At 37.3% G+C, this 23,036-nt stretch overlaps 1 protein-coding gene across 9 annotated transcripts in view; it reads left to right on the top strand.

Moving 5' to 3' along the window:
• LOC127434082 (sickle tail protein-like) overlaps positions 1-23,036 on the top strand; it is a 186,389-nt gene that overhangs the window by 127,849 nt on the left and 35,504 nt on the right. For all 9 annotated transcript variants that reach the window (XM_051686539.1, XM_051686541.1, XM_051686537.1 and 6 more), the window contains 3 exons: positions 4,529-4,733; positions 11,330-11,528; positions 14,075-14,168. In XM_051686539.1, coding sequence (XP_051542499.1) covers positions 4,529-4,733; positions 11,330-11,528; positions 14,075-14,168 — 498 coding nt within the window. The remainder of the gene's footprint in view (positions 1-4,528; positions 4,734-11,329; positions 11,529-14,074; positions 14,169-23,036) is intronic.

Here is a 23,036-nt window from a genome sequence, read left to right as displayed (position 1 = left end):
TTTAAAAGGACTGAAGTGTGAACCCTCTAAGACTTTTTTGTGGCAAGTAGAACATGGGCAAAACATTAACACATTTTGGTCAAAAGGAATCACTTAATATATATTAAGTGATTCCTTTTGACCAAAATTTGTTAATGTTTAACTGTAGATAGTAGGTCTGCACGTTTTTTTTTTTTTTTTTTTTTTGTCCAAATCGTGCAGACCTACTATCTACAGTTGAAGTCAGAAGTTTACATACACTTAGGCTGAAGTCATTAATACTCATTTTTTAACCACTCCACAGATTTAATATTAGCAAACTATAGTTTTGGCAAGTCGTTTAGGACATCTGCTTTGTGCACAACACGAGTATTTTTTCCAACAATTGTTTACAGACAGATTGTTTCACTTTTAATTGACTATATCACAATTCCAGTGGGTCAGAAGTTTACATACACTAAGTTATCTGTGCCTTTAAGCAGCTTGGAAAATTCCAGAGAATGATGTCAAGACTTTAGACAATTAGCCAAATAGCTTCTGATAGGAGGTGTGCTGAATTGGAGGTGTACCTGTGGATGTATTTTAAGGCCTACCTTCAAACTCAGTGCCTCTTTGCTTGACATCATGGGAAAATCTAAAGAAATCAGCTAAGATCTCAGAAAAAAATTTGGACCTCCACAAGTCTGGTTCATCCTTGGGAGCAATTTCTAAACGCCTAAAGGTACCACGTTCATCTGTACAAACAGTAGTATGCAAGTATAAACACCATGGGACCACGCAGCCATCATACAGCTCAGGAATGAGATACATTCTGTCTCCAAGAGATGAGTGTAGTTTGGTGCAAAAAGTGCAAATCAATCCCAGAACAACAGCAAAAGACCTTGTAAAGATGCTGGAGGAAACAGGTATACAAGTATCTATATCAACAGTAAAACGAGTCCTATATCGACATAACCTGAAAGGCTGCTCAGCAAGGAAGAAGCCACTGCTCCAAAACCACCATAAAAAAGCCAGACTACAGTTTGCAAGTGCACATGGGGACAAAGATCTTACTTTTTGGAGAAATGTCCTCTGGTCTAATGAAACAAAAATGTAACTGTTTGGCCATAATGACCATCATTATGTTTGGAGGAAAAAGGGTGAGGTTTGCAAGCCGAAGAACACCATCCCAACCGTGAAGCATGGGGGTGGCAGCATCATGTTGTGGGGGTGCTTTGCTGCAGAAGGGACTGGTGCACTTCACAAAATAGATGGCATAATGAGGAAGGAAAATTATGTGGATATATTGAAACAACATCTCAAGACATCAGCCAGGAAGTTAAAGCTCAATCGCAAATGGGTCTTCCAAATGGTTAATGACCCCAAGCATACCTCCAAAGATGTGGCAAAATGGCTTAAGGACAACAAAGTCAAGGTACTGGAGTGGCCATCACAAAGCCCTGACCTCAATCCCATAGAAAATCTGTGGGCAGAACTGAAAAGCGTGTTCGAGCAAGGAGGCCTACAAACCTGACCAAAATTCCAGCAACTTATTGTGAGAAGCTTGTAGAAGTCTACCCAAAACATTTGACCCAAGACAAACAATTTAAAGGCAATGCTACCAAATACTAACAAATTGTATGTAAACTTCTGACCCACTGGGAATGTGATGAAAGAAATAAAAGCTGAAATAGATAATTCTCTCTACTATTATTCTGAAATTTCACACTCTTATAATAAAGTAGTGATCCTAACTGACCTAAGACACTGAATGTTTTCTATGATTAAATGTCAGGAATTGTGAAAAACTGAGTTTAAATGTATTTGGCTAAGGTGTATGTAAACTTCTGACTTCAACTGTATTAAACGTTTTTTATAAACACTTGATCATGATGTACCACATGACAAATGTATACCTTCCACAGGGAAGCCCAATGCATTTTATGTACATATGCATGCACACAAACCTGAACACTTGGTGTGAAAAACTCAATGACAGTAACAATCAGCTGATCATTTTTTTATCATGAATGGGCAATTTTGAGTAGAAAATTGACTTCAGACTCTTAAAAAGCAAGAAGTCACCAAACGTTAACAACAAAATCAGCAATAAAAATGGTGTAAATAAACTTGCAAACAGTGAAACCATGAAAGCTCATTAATTATTCAAGCCCGGTGCATCCTGGGAAACACCAGCTTTGAAAAGTTAGGCAAAATTTACTTGTTTTATTTATTTACCTGTGGAATTTACTCAAATAAGGTTTTCAACTTTAGGACTGATACATGATGACTCGTTGGAAAGATAACAAACAATCATAAATAATATTTACTTATAATCTAGAGCATTAATTTTTACACGTTTGAATCGAGTGCAAATGTAGAATGTACTTAATATTTTCAGGTTCACGCTTTAATTTATTCAATGTACAAAGTACTTAATCTTTTCTGCTATATTTACTCTACACCACAATTTTTTTTTTTTCAGTGTACATTTTTTGTGTTTGTGGTACTTCTTTGTTTTGCTGTTTTAGTCGAGATTTGTGACACTGCTTTTTTCCTTTGAACTCTTGATGAACCTGTGTCTAATTATAAAGGTCTGAACATACGAGCTAACCTGTGGTGACTCTCACACACAAATACACCCTTTAGCTTTTATTGTCATCACACTGTTGACAGCTCCTTTCTCATGTGTGTCCACTGAATATCATTGCTTCTGTGATTGTGGATCTAATTTCCCACCTCCTGGCCTTAAAAAGAACCCCAGAACACTTTGTTGTGGTCTGGAAAGTTCTGATCCGGTTTCATCATGGTTTGAATGAAGCTCTTTTGCTACCTCATATCAAAGAGACTGATAAACATCTAAATTACAGAACAAGGACAGGTGTGTGGGTGTTTCAATGTCCACAGATCTGCTCTTTTATATGTCATTTGACTTTTCATGATACATCAGACAATTTAAATATCAAAAGGGCCTTGGATCGGATGTCATGATTCATTATAAAAGTTTATTCGACTGAAACTGATTCCTGTTACCACCTGAGTTTAAAGGAATAATTCACAAAAAAATGAAAATTATGTCATCATTTTATTGACCCAAATGTTGTTTTCACAAAAAGAAACATTGAAGGATGTTCTGCCCACTCTTTTCCACATAATGAAAGTGAATGGGGACTGTCAAGCTCCGAAATAATAAATAAAAGTATCCTAAAAGTCATCCAGTCATTTTGAAGATAATTAAGGGATGAAGGATTTACAGTATGACTCATGAATATGTGTTTGTATGCATACAGTATGTGCACAGTTTCTCAGTGTTTGACCTCTGACACCTCATTTACCCTTCTCAGGACCTTTCTTTGGCTTGCGTAATGGCCCATATGCGCTTGGCAGGAGTCTGGACTGTCACACATACTTTCTGCACCTCCCTTTCACACACTCGCTTTCACACACACTTTGTGAGAGATTTATAAAATGTTTACAGTGAAAGTGCTCATCATCTGTTGGGTTTGTGGGCATTTCCCCCAATGCCTGTGCTATCTGTCAGAAATGTATGGGAAACTGCTGTTCATTAAAAGTTGAAGATCATTCCTCTCTGCTGAATTCCACATTTTCTGTTCTGTTTTTTTCACCTTCATAACTCTACCTCTCTCTATCTGTATCTAACTTTCTTTCTGTATTTAACAGTTATTTCAAGGGATGTTGTCCACTTTACGCTCTGAGATAGATATTCAAAGATATCTACTGAAGATCAAGACCCTTGGTTCAGGCCGAGTCAGTACCAGCACAAATAAGAGTGTGTGTGCTGCATGTGTGTGTTTAACAAAGCCATAAAACACCTAACATGGAATAATTGGTCTTTCATTGATTTGAATCTAATAGACTGGCTATATTTATAGGCAGACAGATCCATACTGCCAATTTGCTCTGATCTGTAAATTCTGCATTCGGTTTGAATATTTTAATATTGTGGTTTTTAGTTTATGAATTCAGTCTGAGATGGAGTTGTTCAGTGTTGCATGGCTGATTGCAGTTGCGGTCACAGCTGACGTGCCTGCCACTTTGCTTGTTCTGTATGCAAAGTGTGTTTCAGAAAATGTTAATGTATGCAGACAAATTATGCTTTGTTCACAATAAGTGGTTCTGAGTTACAGTAACAAGTTTTATGTGTATGTGAGGCTGTAAAATCCAGCTAAAACCAGCTTCTGATGGTAGCTGGTTTTAAATGGTTTCTAGGTGGTCCATGGTGATCATCTATTGTATCGTAAACTGGTTTAAGATGGTTGATGAACTGAGATGCACTACCTTGACCAACAAGCAATTGGGGCTGAGGTCAACATGGTAGACCATCTTGGTCAAGCTGGACCAGCTGCAAACAGGCTACCATGTTCCAGAAACCAGCCTGATGACCTTAAGCTGGTATTACCTGGTTTTTCCAGCATGTTATTTCAACTTTCGGAAGAATGTGTGCTTTTGCATATGGCAGAAAATGGTTTGGTTTTCATGAATTACATTAACAATTTGTCATCATATCCAGTATGCTATCTAAAACTGCCCCTTTTCCTTTCATCTCCAGAACCGGAGCTCTAAACAGAGTTCAGCGTGCCCAAGTCCAGTGCCTGTGCTTGTGGATCAGGTGGAGCACGGCTCCCTGGTCTCTCTGGATGCTCTGGAGGTCATGTCTGAGTGTGACTCGCCCCTTGCCTTCACCAGAGGTTCCCGGTCCCGAGCTAGTCTGCCTGTGGTCCGCTCCACTAACCAAACCAAGGATCGCTCACTAGGTAAATACACATGTAGACTACTTGCAAACACAAGCCTTTTGGGCTCATTTCAGTTTTACTGTAATGAGATCATTATTGTTGATACCAACTCCCCATGTCATGGAAGGTGTAAACAACAGAGGGGGACCCCCTGAAATTCCATTTCTTAGTTCAAAATAATTTTTTGGAGTCCAAAGTGTATTTTGTAAAAAATGCAAAAACTAAATAAAAATAAATGTCTCAAAAATGTATGAAACCGAAATTGATTAAATTTCTACAAACTTAAAGGGATCATGACATGCTTTTTTTATTTTTTATTATTATTTTAATATATTCCTTGAGGTTCACTTATAACATTAGAAATGTTTTTTTGCACAAAAAACAGTCATATCTTTGTAAAACATGATCATTTTCCATCCTTATTCTGACCCTCTGTCAGAAACGCTCAGTTTTGGTGCTGCTTCCCCTTTAGGACTTGACAATAAACGCCCACTGTTATGATTGGCTCTCTGTAGTGCTGTCACGATTATGAAATTTGGCTGACGATTAATTGTCAAATAAATAATTGCGATTAAGGTGATTAATTGTCTCTTTTAGGGCTTTCACGATTAATTGCCAAATAAATTGTCATATTTCATATTTAACTTCAAAGATATAAATCAAATTATAACATGGGGATATATGATTTCCTTTTAAGGTTTTAAAAACTTATGAATGACATGAAAAATAATGTTTTAAATATCAAAATATTTCTAAATACTTAAAATATGTCTTTCGTTTTGGTCAACTTTGGTTTTGGTCAGTTTGACATTTTCACTGTTTGGAACTCCTTTATTTTATATTATAGACTATATTTGTTTATAAAAAATAAAAAATATATTTGTTTTTATATTTATATTATATTTTGCAATAGTAAAATATTGCTGTCCTAATTTCTTCACTCACACTTTGATTAAACCCACGAGCCCTCATTTCTCATGATACCTTGAGATTTTGTTTCATTATTTGATCACTCCACAGAAACAGAGTAAGCGTGTCTCCTCCAATGTGTCACTGCGCCATTAACACTGCTTATATTAATTCACAATGACCAGAAACATTTATACGATCTTTAAAGTAAAGTTTATATTTGTTTGTTTATATTTTCGTGGGACTTTGGTGCGACCCTTTGCTGACGGCACGCATCAGAGCGCTTGAGAAGCGCTTCAGACACTCTTCCAGACTGTGACGCTCGGAGATCAACTGAATGACACACAAACGTGCCGTTGACAACATTTAGCCTATATATTTGCTTAAAATTTGCTTATTTGGGCATTAAATGTGATTGGAATTTGAAGTGCACAATAATCAGACAATTATTTAATAATTACAACAGGCCTAGCTCTCTGCTCTTGACTAACCTGCCATCTCACTGCTCACCGCAACTGGGTGGGGCTACGGAAGTAATAAGGTAAAGTTGCTGTTGATGTGTTGTTGTGGAGGTGGTCAGATGCAAATGTCTACCACAGTGTTACATCACAATGTGGAGAAAGTAGAGAACAAGTCGTTTTAACGGCTTGGTTTCAACAATGCTCTGTTTGCAGTGAAGAGGTTTTGAGTTCTGAAACTTACAGTAAGATTTTATAGTACAGTGACTTCTTATATTTCACAAGATCAAGGAAAATGTAATTCCTCATGTCATGACCCCTTTAACACGTTTTTAATAACATGTTTAAAGATTTCTCATTATCACATCGGACACCTTATTTGTCAGTGACCCACATACCACTTGTGAGCTCTATTCCAAGTCTTCTGAAGCCATGCAAAAGCTTTGTATGAGGGAAGAAAAAACAAAAAGACATTTAAGTCTTAATTCACTGAAAATCTTCCCCTCCGGAACACCCTAGATTCATTGGTAGGTGAAAGGCATAATTCAAAATGCTTTCAAAATTCTATTATGATAAGAAAAAACAAATAATAGACTTACAAGGATTGTTGGATATGTAGAATTTTGTGAATGATCGGTGTTCAAATTCACCTGAAATCTCTGCTTTTTGTGGAATTCTTCTGACCTTAAAGTGAAAAATCCTGTATTGCTCCCATATTTATTTCCCGTCTGCTGCTAAATGATTTAGGTGCAGACTTAATGTCTTTATGTGTCTGAGGAAGTGCACGTGTTTACTTAAGTTTGTCTGTCTGTCTCTTTTATTTAAGTTCAATGCCTTAAGAGCAAACCCAACTCTGTCATTATCGCTTCATGTAATGGAAATATACAGTGCTGCTCGAAAGTTTGTGAACCCTACAGAGATAGTCAGTATTTTTGTAAAAAATACTAAAATAACCTTATTAAATTTTAATCTATACCCCAATTCATAGTACTGACATTCCAAATAATGGACTCAAACAAAAGAAAATGATATACTGTCATTGTTTATTTAACTAAAGTGGTTGATTTAACAAAAACTCAGATTTCATGGGTCCAAAAATATGTGAACCCCTTCAGTTAATAGGGTATTGCACCTCCTTTCGCAGCAATAACCTCAACCAAAAGGTTTCTGTAGCGACTAATCAGTCTCTCACATCTGCTTTGGGGGATTTGTGTCCACTCCTTCTTGCAGAACGCAGCCAGTCGAGTGAGGTTGGATGGGCGTCTGGCATGAACTGTCCGCTTCAGGTCCCGTCACAGCATTTCAGTTGGATTCAGGTTGGACTTTGACTGGGCTAATCCAAAACACAAATCTTATTCTTCCTCAGCCATGCTTTGGTTGTTTTTCTGGAATGCTTCGGATCATTATCATGTTGCATGATCCATTTTCGGCCAAGCTTTAACTTCACAACTGACGGCTTGAGGTTATGTTCCAGGATTTTACATTATTCCTCAGAATTCATGATTCTCTGGACTATGTGGAGTTGTCCAAGTCCCGAGGACGAAAAGCAGGCCCAGATCTTAATGTTCCCACTACCATACTTCACTGTTGGGAGAAGGTTCTTATGGTGGTATGCAGTGTCGACTTTTCGCCAAACGTGGCAGTTTTGGTTGTGATCAAACAGTTCAATTTTGGACTCATCTGTCCACAGAACGGACTTCCAGAAAGCTTCAGGTTTTTCCAGGTACTCTCTGGCAAAGTTGAGATGGGCAGCTTTGTTCTTTTTTGAGAGCAGAGGCTTCTTCCTAGCAACCCTCCCATGAAAGCCATGTTGATGGAGTTTTCTTCTTATTGTGGAAGCATGCACATACGTCCCAGGTGCAGCAAGAGAGGTCTGCAAATCCCTAGATGTTATGTTTGTGTTGGCTTTTACCTGAATTATCACTTTTCTTGCGGCTCTTGCGGATATTTTAGAAGGTTGTCCACTTCTAGGCAGAGTTGCAGTAATTTTCAGTGCTCTCCATTTGTTGATGATCTGCCTCACGGTGGACCGATGGAGCTCAAATTTTTTTTAGATGAATTTATAGCTTTCCCCAGACAAATGTGCTGTCACTACCCTCTTCCTGAGGTCTTCTGAGATTTATTTTCCTCTCGGCATGATTGACCTGTATGTGTTCACTTTGGTAAGACTAAACTGACCTGGTTTTATCTCTGTTTCAATCAGTGCTGCCCAATTTCTTCCCTAAAGATCTCTCATTTCATTGGTTAATTTAGCCACCAATTTTGTCCCACCTAACTGTATTTTCCTGCTTGTTTTAAGCAATGCAGCTCAGGGTTCACTAACTTTTGCACCTACAAAAGTTTACATAAAAATATGTTTAATTTAGTCTTTTGACTACACAATTGATTTCCTCAAAAAAAGTATATGGAATTGATAAACATACACATGTTATTTTATATAAAAAATACTGGTTCTGATTAAATAAAGAAATAATGGTAAAAAAACTGAAAACTCCAAAATGCTCGAGAGGTTCACATACTTTCAAGCAGCACTGTATGAGGCTCCGCAGTTGAAAGCCATAGCCTGTAGTTAACAACTCACAGGCATATATTACAGTAGAGACACATGCTTGTGTGTACACACATGCACAGAGACACAAAAATGGAAATATGACTCTTTTGCCAACTCTTTTGCCATATATTCCCTAGGTCCGGATAGACAGACAGTCAAATGTGCCCTCAAACACACAGGCCTTGAATTGGGAGCCATCTCTGTCTGTTCGACTCTGATTGGTTGTTTTAAACAAGCACCAGCTGGTGAGACAATTATGGGGAGAAAGTGCGAGTGTTCACTCAAACTATTCCCTCGAAAATCTTTTGAAAAGGAGACTGTACAGGGGCTGCAGAAAAACATAGTCTTTATTTAATAAAGAAACGCAGAAGGAATGCAAAGAATCGGAGATCCTTACATCTTTGCTTATTCGAGAATTTCAGCCTGGACCCACCGCTTGCTGTAAGTCACGTCTTCTCCATCAGTGGTCTGAAGTTTCAGTCGTAGTACTGTACATGTTATAAAATGTCTGCATAGGCTTATGTTAGATCTTCTTTTGAATAATTGCAAAGGCATCTTCTCTTTGGGAAACAAGACAATGCGGCGATATCATCAGAATGCATTTTCCCCTGTAACACATTTTGAATAAGGATGATTGAAATGTCTTGTCTGTATGATCTGACAAAAGTAAAAGGATGGGGCATAAATGTATTACTTTAAGGAGTAAAAGACATACAGTGAGAGAGAGCTGTTATGTATTTCTGTACTTGGCTTCTGTTGGATTCTAAATGGCAGTGTCTCAGAGCAGTTTAACCACTGAAGACTTGCAGGCTGGTTTTTAAGATGTGCCTACTGCACATTCTCACATTCTTATTCCTGTAGGATTTGATCCAATTAAGGTTGTGGAAATTTGGTGGAGTAGGTTTGTGGGTTTTCTCTACTGTTTTCTGTTTTTTGATCTCTGCTTTTTGTTTTTTTCCTTTTTAAAAAGCTTTTACTTGTTTTATTATTATTTTTAAAAGTATTGATAACTAACAGTTTAATATGACACAAAACCACATATTTACCCAAAATGTGTGTTTGCCGTGGTGTGCATATTTATGCTCATTAGAGGATTGCGTTAATTTTCTTGTGTCACCTGTATTGAAATCAGTTGTGAGTCGAGTCTCGTTTGCGTTGCGTGTGAGGAGCGCTATTTGAATGGTGCGCAGAGCTGGCGCCTATGTAGAGTGTTCAAAATCGGTCTCTTATGAGGCATAATTTCAGTTAGGATGCTGCTATAGAAGACAGCTGCCTATGTAGGCAAGAGACAGCGAAGCAGCTCACTAAGTTTTGGAACAGACCCATAGCCTCACTTCCTGTTTAACATCGACCTTGTTAAACTTGTGTTAACTTAACTTTTCAACAAAAAATAAAATTAGGTATTATTCTTTCTATGTGGATCAGTCTGGAGATTATTTTGAGCCATTGTTTAGGCAAATCAGACAAAGTTTGAAAGAAAAGTAGCGAATAAACCATAAATGTCATAATGCAATATGGTGGCCACTATAAAGGGCGGAGTTTTAATTTAAGCAGTCCATTTGTATCATCAGGAGGAGTGTAATGACATGCAAAATTAATTTAGTTTCTAGGACAAATGGTTCAAAAGATATGCGTGCAAAAAAAGTGACATTTTTTAACTGGTGGTGGTGCTATAGAGTGTGTCCCAGAGATCGCAAATTTGGTATGGGGGCTATTCGTGCCCAGAAATTACTCTTCATTTTAAAACGACTTAAACGCAACGAGATGCCAATCCCTCATGCAACATTTAATACCATGACCTTATGAATTTAAGACTTGTTGCACTGATTTAAGACCTTTTCAAGGCCTTAATTTGCAAAGACTTTTTTCAAATCTGCAGAAACCCTGCGGTGAAGTCTGTAATTTCTGTCACAAGCGGCATCAAACCAAATTGCAAAAACAATGACTGTTTTCCAACAGGTTTCCTGAACCCCACTCCCCTGTCATCCTTTCTTCTCCAAACAGGTAGTCCCGTCCCCCAACTCATGCATTTTTATGCTAGAAGTTAGAAGTTGACATGTCTGGCATTAAAACAAACAGAGCCCGTTTTTAATAGTGCCGCAGAGCCACAGTGTTTACAAGAAAGTCATCTCTTGAGGAAGTCAGGAAGAAAAGTTGTCACACGCTTTAGATCAGCACATATGGCAGTATTCAGTTGCAAATAGAAACTCAGAGGGAATTTACTAAGAATGAAATGTGCCTGCAGATCCTCTTTACCAAAGAAATTATGCAAATCAGGTAATCATTCCACCAATGTGATCCAGGCATATTAATCGGCTCTTTAAAATGCAGAAAGTGCACTCAACTACACCTCACGTCTGGATATATGGCAGGTTGTTGCACTTTTATCCATCATTTGATCATTTGATGAATTACTGCCATGATCAATAGAAAAAGTACAGAAATGTAATTCCATTTACCATCTACTTTCCGCACAGTTCGGCGCAATCTATAATAAGCCAATGTGCAAATAGCTCCTGGTTAAATTGCAGTTGCTCTTGGTTTGCGAATCAGATGGAGGTGTTTGCGCTGACTGACAAATAATATTTGCAAGTGGCGTAAAGATATTGTCACACGGTCTAATAATGTCTTTATTTTGGATATATCTTGTTGAAGAATCTTATTAAAGTATCTCTCACCCTCTTTCTTCTCTGTTTCAGGTGTGTTGTATCTGCAGTATGGAGATGACACAAAGCAGATCCGAATGCCTAATGAAATAACAAGTGTAGATACAGTCAGAGCTCTGTTTGTTAGTGCCTTCCCTCATCAGCTCAACATGAAGATGCTGGAATCACCCAGCACCGCCATCTATGTCAAAGACGAGACGAGGAACATCTACTATGAACTCAGCGATGTCAGGTGAGAGAGTGTGATTTACCTTAAGTATATCCTGAAAGAGGTCATGCCAAACAATTTTGTAGATTTTTTTTAATTTTCCCTGAGGTTCACTTATAACGTTTAAAAAAGTTTTGTGCATCTTTTTAATCGACATGGTGTCGATTTAAAAATATTGCCCTCACGGTGCGAGACATTGAAAAACAGTGAGATGTGATGCAATGGTCAAAAGATGTCCATCTAGCGAGCAAAGAAGGCGATTATGTAATTTAATTTAATGTGTTGCTGTGGAAGTACTGAACAAGTCATTTTTGCAGCTTGGATTCAATAAGTGCTAGTTTTTAGTTCTGAAACGTACATCATTTTTTTATAGTACAATGAAATCTTAAAAGTCAAAAGATCAAGGAAATGTTGATTCCTCATATCATGACCCCTTCAAAGTGTTAACACTTGCTGTTGTCCTTCCTTGTTTCACATGGCCTGCTTCCTCTTGATCTGTGACATCACTCAACACAGGAAGTGATCTGCACTGAGGTCCAGTTGTACTTTTGTTTCCTTTTGTTAACATTTTCCTGGAGAACCAACTCAATAATCAAATTTCTCATGCTTTTATTATGCAGACTCATTAGAAAAAAATTGTGCAATGGTTAAAGGGATAGTTCACTCAGAAATTAACAGTCTGTCATCATTTACTCACCCTCATGTAGTTCCAAACCTGTATGTCTTTCTTCCTTTACAGTTTCCCCCCCCCCCCATACTAATAAAAAGCATACAGTAACTAATGGGTGTCAAGCTCCAAAAGGACAACAAAACATACAATTAATCTATACAGCTTTTACAAGTTCTATATTCCAAGCCTTCTGAAGCCTTATGATAGCTTTATGTGAGGAACAGAAAAAAATTAAGGCTCTATTTGCTGGAAAAAACTCTTACCCTTGTCTGTTGCTCTCTAATCTAATTTGTGCATGCAAATAGTCAATCTTTCCCATCAAGATATGTTGTGCCATCTTTGATGTGAATGACATCAAACTCTATTGGTTCTTGTGTGTCTAATGACCAATGGTGGTGTCATCTGCTTGTGAAATTTTGAATTGAACACAAGTGCAAATGAGATTTGAGAACTATAGTGGACGGCAAGATTTTCAGTGAAAAACAGTGCTAATTTCAGTCTATTCCTCACTTGAAACTATCAAATGCCTTTAGAAGACTTGAAATATAGCACACAATGGAATATGAACATGGACTACTTATCATGGATTATTTATTTATAACTTTTTTGTCTTTTTTGGAGCTTTACAGCCCCAGTGCCCATTCACTTTTATTTTATGTAAGAAAAAAAATCATACAGGTTTGAAGCTATGGTAGATGTCAGAATTTTTATTTCTGTGTGCTGTCCCTTTAATATGAAACTAAAAAGCTTTATTTTCAGGTCCACACTAAAATGTCTTACAGGCCAAGAGAAAATCTAGCCACACCCACTCACATTGACATGAACAGAAACTATAACTAGATTTATTTTAATAGAATTGCAATCAAACTTCAAAGAGTAACAGCTAAAGTTAGAATGGCCTCAGAACATTGTTTCTTTCTCTGACTTTAAACCTGTAAACTTGAATGTCTGTCATAGATCACTCACCAACACAGCTAGCGTTAATGTTCCACTTATGTCACACTTCAAACAAACACTCCCACATCTCTTTCTCTCCTGTTCTCTCTGTTCTTTCATCTTTCCCTCCAGCCTCATCCACTCTTCCAACTCGTATGTTTGCACTTCGCATTGCTTTCCATTGGTCTCCATTGGTTATTCATTGGAAATTAGAATAAACCACAACACTTTCTGTTGCGAATCACCTTTTAAGAACAGATGAGTGTCAGACTCGTTTAATCACTGTCTTGGAAGCCTCAGATTTGCTGAGTTATGATGACTAGCAAATTGTCTCATAGAGACATTGTTTGAATGTTCTGTAGACAGAGGAGCAGTATTTTTCCTTACATTACCATGGTGATGCAGTTTGAACTTTGAGACAACACGCTTTTTTTTTATCAAGGGTGTAAATCTGAATTACAGTCACATGACCAGATATCAGATTTAGTAAGAAAAAAACATAATTTTGCAGAATGGGATTTTTATCTACACGTATTATAAGATGTTCAGGTAGACAGAAACACTGTTGCTCGCTGGGAAAATATGATTAGGCAAACTCTGAAACTTCAAAATATACAGTTGATGTTTTGGCTCAATGCTGGCATAGTGAATCTTGGACATTCTTGGGGATAAACAGAAATCTCAGCCACTATGGATCTTGTCTCTGCAGAAGACCGTAGTTTTTCGCCTTCGTCTCTGTCTCGCTCAGACTCGCCTCTGTCTATTTGTGAATCGCCATATTCTCGCAATTCCCTCGACCTCTCGCGCTGTCACTCTCTTCTCTCGTGTGTTGACGTCCCTTCGCCCCGTTGCACCCTGTGGTGGCGGAGCTGAAGGGCTGATCTTCAGTGCATCGCAAACGGCCCCGTTCGGACGGTGATATTTGGTCTGTATATCTAACCGATATGGATTTCTTTCCATGCAGGAGCATCACAGATCACTCCTGCCTGAAGGTGTACCACAAAGACCCAGCGCATGCCTTCAGTCATGGAACCCGGACAAGCAATGGGGATGCAAGGGTGAGTGCTAACCTAGTTTGGAAATTATTACTTCAAGAAGGCTTAATGGAGAGTTATTTTCATGAAAGCTTACATAGCTGATGGAAGTTAGAGTGGCTTGTTTGTGTATTTGGTTTTCGTATTGAAAATTTTGTCATCATTTTCTCACCCTCACCATTCCGTTCCAAACCTGTATGCTTGCTTTCTTCAGTGGAAAACCAAATAAGGTATTTTGAAGAGTCTATGAGCTGTTCTTTTCCATACGATGAAAGCATACAGTGACCACATGCTGTCAAGCTCCATAAATGACAAAAAATCACTGAAAAGTAGTTCATAAAACTCATTCGCTATATTCCAAGTCTTCTGGAGACATACATAGTTTTGTGTGAGGAAAAGGCCGAAATTTAAGCCCTTGTTCTCAGTTGTAGCTCTCAAATCACATTTACACTCATTCACCCATTCATTTTCAAGACATTAAGCATCACTGACGTAAAAACCTGACGCACGCACCAAGGTTAAATATGCACAAGTGTGAATGAGATTTTAGATAATTTTGCATTCCATGGAAGTATTACAAAAATTGTTATGATGCAGTTTTTAACTAATACATATTTCTCAAGCAAAGCAGTAGATAAAAGATATGTAATAGTAGAGGTGGGTAAAAATATTGTTTTTCCAATTAATCGTGCAACCCTCCACTACAATGAGAGGCAACCAAATTTCATGCAATGCGACTAAAGTGAATATATTTGACAACTAGCTGGTAAATGTTTACATTTCTCTCACCAGTAATTGTGTAGTTTAGTCATGAAGTGTTCAGCAGCGTTGTTCTGTGTAATGTGTGTCCAAGATGAGATCCATGCAACCCAATGACATCGAATACGGTCTCTTTTAATGCCCTTTCTGTTCTTTAAAGTCAGTTGTTAATCAAAAACAACTACAAAAAAACACCAACAGTTTAATTCGAATCATGCATCGCACAGATGAGGTAAAGCCATTTGAGTCCTCTCTAGTTAACATGCGCTCATTTAAAGGTGTTGTTTACAGAAATGCCGTTCTTTGTTAAAGAGACAGAACCGGTTTTAGTGAGTGTTCAACAAATCAATGTAAATAACTGTAAATAGTACAAATTATGCAATTAACAACAAATATGTAACAAAAATAATATATGATATATAATATCATATTTATTGATTTGAATACATTTATTTGTTCATTTTTAAAAAGAACAAATGGGACAAATGATGAAAAAGTAATAAAATATCATTAGTAAAATTCATATTTTCCTAATGAACCTAGATAAAAGGTCCCCTGTACAATTAACAACAGCATTAGCTGGGAGATAATTTATTTTATATGCAAGCAAAAGGGACATTATAACTGAAATAAACCCATATGGATCGATATTGAATCGAATCGGAATCGAATTGAATCGGGAAATCTGTATCAATATCCAGCCCTATGTAATAGTTTACGGAGTTTGGTGCAGCTTGAGAGATCTGATCGGCTGGTCATGTCCTGTCATGTCCACATAAAAGCTTTTGCCATTTTTGGCTTTCTCAAAAGTTTGAATGAATGGAAGGCATTATTTAAATAACAGGTCCCTTCCTCTATTCTGTTCAGCTGTCTCCAGGGGTCCCTCTGCTCTTCACAGTTAGAGTCGCCCCCACCCCGGTCACCCCATCCAATCCTTTCATGTCTGTTTTTGTCCCGCGGGCCTAATTTCAGGGGGATTGGATCAGGATTGAAGAAGAAGTGGTGGGCACTGAAAAGAAAGCAAAGGCTATTTCTATGTTCCTTTTCCTCCCATAATCCCCTCTAATCTCTCGCCATGCCAGCCGTGTTGGTTTGCTGGTGATGTAACGTAAATTAGATCGCAAGTCTTTCATTTTCTCCATGTGTTTCACCAAATTTAACAAGGTTGCCCCAGACTTTTGTCTGCGGTAATCCCCGGCCTGGATTTGACCGGTCTGCGCAGCTGATATACATTTGATTAGACCTTTTACACAATGTCACATTAGCTCTTAAGGGAACTTTTCAAAGTTCCAGGCCAGTGAAAGACTTTTCTGTGTATATTTTGTTTTGATTTTTGTTTTAAGGCTTATTAACGCTAGTATGGATGATTGGGTGCAAATTTAGAAGTTGAAAGGCGCATTGTTTCGATCACGTGCCCATGTCCAAGAGGATTAAAGTACATTGTGTAATGACTTATAGTCTTGTAAATACATATTCAGAGAGAGAGAAAATGCGAAAGTGGGAGAATGAGTACAAAAGATAGAATTAAGTTGTTCAGGCTGTTGAATAAGTGCATAGAATGTGTCACTGGTTGTCATAGTGGCGGTTTAAAGTAAGATGCATTTAAAGTCATCTATACGTTTTTCAACTTTGCGACTAGGTTTTGTGTGTTCAAATTTTGTATTGTTTGTATTTAGGGATTTGTGGGACTTAAGATGTGTTTGAACTTCCTAATTAGAACAGTAGTAAAACATTTATCGATGCAGGGACAGTTGAATTAGCTAAAAGTAAAGTTTAATTGTGTTTTGTGGCTCTGAGTTTCTTGCATTTGTTGGGTGAGCTGATCAATTAATCACCACCTTTCATTTAATTTAATGGCTCTGCAGACTGTATACCTGTAAGTTAGATGCTCATTCTACTGTAAATGGTTGGTCAGCAGACACTGGTTGGAGAAATAAAAGAAGAAAGGACGCTGTTAATATGGGTGTAGATATATACATACACTTTTCCTCCAATTAGGGTTAACTTCACAAAGTAATCAATTAATAATACTTTTTCTTGTTTGTAATGGGATTACTTTACTAATTACTTTGTCAGAGCAGTAATCACATTAGGAGCCATTCACACTGAACGCTTTTGTGTCCGTTTGTGCTGTTTCAATCGCTTCCCTAGGTAAACATGCGCTAGATGGACATTTGACCTTTGCACCATGTCTCGTTCTGTTCTAATCACTGCATTTCGTCTAGATTTTTATTTTTTTTGCACAAGAATGCGGTCTGGTCCTTAGGCGTTAAGTTAGTTATGAATTCATTTCTGAAAGCCAAATCAACTTTTATTAAACTGACAATACAAGGTTAGACACCAGATTGTGCTTTCAGTTCTTTAAGATCAAATTGTTGTGTGGTTTATAACATAAAAACATGTCAGGATCTGTTGTGTACATTGATCTCTCGCTATTAATTTCATGCCATGTCATTTGCTTTAATAGATTACTTTTTCTGATAAATGCAGATGAGAGATGGCATAACTTCTTACTGTAATAATATTAGCTGTAAATGTAAAAAATTCAAAGTAATGCGGGCATTTCCATTTTGCAAAGTAGCCATTCCTGGCAGCTTAATTAATTGTATTGAAGTACTGTTGCCGTTAAACTTTAAATAGTTCGTAGAGCATTTTAAAATATTACATTAAATGTAACGCAAGTAACAACATAAGAACAGTAACTTTAATGTGATTGCTAAAAATAACTGAAAATCACAAGGAAAAGTAATCTTATTACAATTACTTTGAAACTAAGTAAAGTATAGCTAACATAAATACCAACATCTACACAAGCTTATATACATTTTATCCATAAGTTGAATGTTTTTAGGTTTGTGTGAGCCTCAAAACTTACAAACAGATATAGTATTTAGCATTTGCGTTGGGATTAACCATACATTAATTTTGAGAATTGAGTGTCTAAGGTTCTTACTGTGGGCTGTGTATGTGTGTGCACACGTTTATATGTGTGTTAGTCTGCATATGTGCCAAAGTGATGTGATACAATAGGATTTGTCTGTAAGACTCAGTGCAGACGACGTTCATCTATCCTCAGCCAATCAGGACGCAGGACATTCTAAACAAAGAACTTTTATATCACATGAGAGTCATTCCACTTGTTCCCCATTGAAAAGAGGAAATATTCCATATCAACGCACATCAGTGGATGTCCATAAACAATCATCTGTACAAATGCCAAGGACAACTACAGGGTGATGAGAACTAATTGTTTGTTGATGTGTAACATAAGACACGCATGGTTAATGGTTTATTGACTTTGTCAGGCATGAAGGACTAAATTACATATTGTATAAATATGGAAATATATCTAATGTGGAGGGAGGATTGCCTGCAAATCTTACAGTATAATTTTGTTTATTTCTGTAATTTAAACATGGCAGAGGAGCTTGGTTGTAGGTCAGAACACACCCACACTTACACACACACTCGCACATATGACTTTGACCACAGTTGTTATTATTGTAACTGTCTGGGGACACACGATCCATTATGCTTTCATCCAGAGCTTGATACTGGAGTACACAGAAACACACTCACATGTGCACGAGCAAAGACACACACACACACACACACACACACACACACACACAAACACACACAGTAACACATGATCTGCCCTTCTCAGTTAAAGCAGGCATAAAGATACTCAGACGGACTTAACAGACTAATCAAATAAGCCCTGCAGCTGTTCAAACACATTTTTGTGTGTCTGCAAAAGAGACAGAAAAAAAGAGTAAAAGAATGAGACCGACAGACAGACTTTTCAGGGAAATCCTAAAAATGTCTCCTAAAAACACTTGCAATGTGTTGGCCAAGCATTCTCATCTGCATACATGTATAGAGTACACTCAAAAGAGTGTAACATACAAAAAGTGTAAGAGCCAAGTGTCTTTCTGTTGAACGTCCAACAGATGTTTTTACTTTGTGTGATTTTATGGGATTGTTGTAACAGTAGTGTAGAGATCTAGGTTTGATTCGGTGAGTATCCGTTCATACACACGTCTGTGCTCACATGCATGCAACCATGTGTGTCTCAATGCCAGTCTGTAAAAACAGCGAGCGGATCTTTGTGCAGTGTACCTGACTGCATTTTACAGACGATTGTTAGTTTGAAACAGACCCATAAGAGCAACACAGTATGGTGAATTCAGTTATAGTCAAACTGGTCTTACAAAGACAGACTTTTGACTCCCGGTATAAAGTCTGGTCAGCTTTGCAGATTATTTTTGGCCATGAGTTTATGCACTTAGACAGAAAGAGATCGTCTGACCAACATGAAAGTGATCAACCACAGTTTGTTTTGTTTTTAACCTGCCATTTAGGGGCAGGAAAATCTAAAATTATTAATGCTACAGTGGACCTTTTTCACAGACTGTGGTGATGCATTTCTGTCTTATTTAGTGGTGAAAATCTAGCAAAAGTTTTTTGTTTTTTTTATTGATTATTGTCAATTTATAACACATTTTGCAGTGTCCAGGCCAAGACCAGAGCATGTTGAGTCCGAGTCAAGACCTAGGCTAAAAGAAGCCGAGACAAGACTCATATAGGCCTTTGCAATCTTAATGAATGTGTTAAATGTACAGTATAAACAACTTAATTGACTCTAGGCTCATTTATCAAATACACCTCAAATATTTGCTTAAGCTTATGTTGGATAAACAATATTACCAGTGTAGAATAAAAACATATTAAATGCCACATCATTGGTTAATTGAAGAAATTGTATTACATCAAATAACAACATGTTAGTAAAAAATATGGCAATATTTTTATAATATTATATAATATAAATGTATTCAAATCAATAAAAATGATATTATATATCATATATTATTTTTGTTACATACAGGTGCATCTCAATAAATTAGAATGTCGTGGAAAAGTCCATTTATTTCAGTAATTCAACTCAAATTGTGAAACTCGTGTATTAAATAAATTCAATGCACACAGACTGAAGTAGTTTAAGTCTTTGGTTCTTTTAATTGTGATGATTTTGCTCACATTTAACAAAAACCCACCAATTCACTATCTCAAAAAATTAGAATACATCATAAGACCAATAAAAAAAACATTTTTAGTGAATTGTTGGCCTTCTGGAAAGTATGTTAATTTACTGTATATGTACTCAATACTTGGTAGGGGCTCATTTTGCTTTAATTACTGCCTCAATTCGGCGTGGCAGGGAGGTGATCAGTTTGTGGCACTGCTGAGGTGGTATGGAAGCCCAGGTTTCTTTGACAGTGGCCTTCAGCTCATCTGCATTTTTTTGGTCTCTTGTTTCTCATTTTCCTCTTGACAATACCTCATAGATTCTCTATGGGGTTCAGGTCTGGTGAGTTTGCTGGCCAGTCAAGCACACCAACACCATGGTCATTTAACCAACTTTTGGTGCTTTTGGCAGTGTGGGCAGGTGCCAAATCCTGCTGGAAAATGAAATCAGCATCTTTAAAAAGCTGGTCAGCTGAAGGAAGCATGAAGTGCTCCAAAATTTCTTGGTAAACGGGTGCAGTGACTTTGGTTTTCAAAAAATACAATGGACCAACACCAGCAGATGACATTGCACCCCAAATCATCACAGACTGTGGAAACTTAACACTGGACTTCAAGCAACTTGGGCTATGAGCTTCTCCACCCTTCCTCCAGACTCTAGGACCTTGGTTTCCAAATGAAATACAAAACTTGCTCTCATCTGAAAAGAGGACTTTGGACCACTGGGCAACAGTCCAGTTCTTCTTCTCCTTAGCCCAGGTAAGACGCCTCTGACGTTGTCTGTGGTTCAGGAGTGGCTTAACAAGAGGAATACGACAACTGTAGCCAAATTCCTTGACATGTCTGTGTGTGGTGGCTCTTGATGCCTTGACCCCAGCCTCAGTCCATTCCTTGGAAGTTCACCCAAATTCTTGAATCGATTTTTCTTGACAATCATAAGGCTGCGGTTCTCTCGGTTGGTTGTGCATCTTTTTCTTCCACACTATTTCCTTCCACTCAACTTTCTGTTAACATGCTTGGATACAGCACTCTGTGAACAGCCAGCTTCTTTGGCAATGAAAGTTTGTGGCTTACCCTCCTTGTGAAGGGTGTCAATGATTGTCTTCTGGACAACTGTCAGATCAGCAGTCTTCCCCATGATTGTGTAGCCTAGTGAACCAAACTGAGAGACCATTTTGAAGGCTCAGGAACCTTTGCAGGTGTTTTGAGTTGATTAGCTGATTGGCATGTCACCATATTCTAATTTTTTGAGATAGTGAATTGGTGGGTTTTTGTTAAATGTGAGCCAAAATCATCACAGTTAAAAGAACCAAAGACTTAAACTACTTCAGTCTGTGTGCACTGAATTTATTTAATACACGAGTTTCACAATTTGAGTTGTATTACTGAAATAAATGAACTTTTCCACGACATTCTAATTTATTGAGATGCACCTGTATTTACAATTATTTACACTGATTTGTTGAACACTCACTAAAACCAGTACTGTCTCTTTAACAAAGAATGACATTTCTGTAAATATTCCATTCATTGTAAGTCAAGTAAATATTTCTGCTATATAAATACAGTATTACTGTACTGTAACTAAAATGGACATAAAACCAAACAATAATGTAATAAATATGACATACTGTATACACAGTAAGTGAATCTAAACCTTTACTTTCAATTTGCCTACAATGTCCTCAGTTGCACTACTATATTCAATTATTGTAAGTGAAGTAAGCATTTCTGCTTACTTTTGCTTGCAAGATTTCATCTCGGGGTATGCACCGAAATGTCAAGGTTTTTTTATTTATTTTTTTGCAAAAACAACACCAAACCGTTCAAACCTGATGACATTAAGAGAAGGGTTTTTTTTTTACATTTTCTTAAAGGAATATTCCGGGTTTAATACAAGTTAAGCTCAATCAACAGCATTTGTGGCATAATGTTGAATACCACAAACATTAATTTTGACTCATCCATCCTTTTCTTTAAAAAAAGCAAAAATCTAGGTTACAGTGAGGCACTTATAATGGAACTGAATTGGGCCAATTCTTGGAGGGTTTAAAGGCAGAAATGTGAAGCTTGTGATTTTATAAAAGCACTTACATGAATTCTTCTGTTGAAACTCAAGTATTATTTGAGCTGTAAAGTTGTTTAAATATGCATTCTTTCAGTCATTTTAGTGTTTTAGGGTTTGTTGATATTACATCGTCATGGCAACAGTAAAACTGGCTATAAATTTGCACAGAAAAGGTTAATAAGTGATTTTATCACTCTAAAATCATGTTAACATACATATCGTTTACATCTTGTGGCTATACTTTTGAAACAGTGAGTATTTTAACATTTATGGATTGGCCCCATTCACTTCCATTGTAAGTACCCCACTGGAACCCAGATTTTTTTTAAATACTTTTAAATACTTTTTTAAAATAAAAGTAAGGGCAAGTCAAAATAAATTTTTGTGGTAATCAATATTATGCCACAAATGCTGTTGATTGAGCTTAACTTGACTTGAACCTGGAAAATTCCTTTAAGTACCGTATGTGAAGCATTCATGTAACTGTTGGCTAAAGCATTTCTATAAAGAACTGGAGGCCGTTCAGACCGGACACGTCCATGTGAAAAGAAAAAAAAGACTTAGAATAGAGTGAACACTGGTGTCTTGAGATGCGTTTTTAACAGTAGAAGTTCTTTTTAACTTGACAAAAGAACTTTTTGATGCTGAAAACTTTGTGCAATGGTCAAAGATGTCCGTCTAGCATGTTTACAAGTTAAAAACAGCATGGACAGACTCAAAAACGTGTTCAGTGTGAAAGGCCCCGTATTCACATGACATAGCACCTGTTGAATTTTCTCAAAGTAACATCTCCAAAAAGTAGCCTTTAGTTTCAATGATTGTAAGTAAATATCCACTTTATCCAACAGTGTCTTTCAATATCCTGATATTGTTTTACTGAGTGAGATACCGCAGTGATTACTTCTTCCTCAGAAGCGCCCATTGTAGACAGGACTTTATTTCCAAAGACAATGGTAAAAACTTGTGTACCCAGCTACCAGAAGCTAAAGCTAACCAACCAGATTGGAACTTGTGATTTTGGCAAGAACTTCTCA

The sequence above is a fragment of the Myxocyprinus asiaticus genome, chromosome 44 (genome assembly GCF_019703515.2).
Source record: "Myxocyprinus asiaticus isolate MX2 ecotype Aquarium Trade chromosome 44, UBuf_Myxa_2, whole genome shotgun sequence".
NCBI lineage: Eukaryota > Metazoa > Chordata > Actinopteri > Cypriniformes > Catostomidae > Myxocyprinus > Myxocyprinus asiaticus.
Note: the sequence above shows the minus strand (reverse complement) of the source record. Positions and strands in the feature narration are given on the sequence as shown.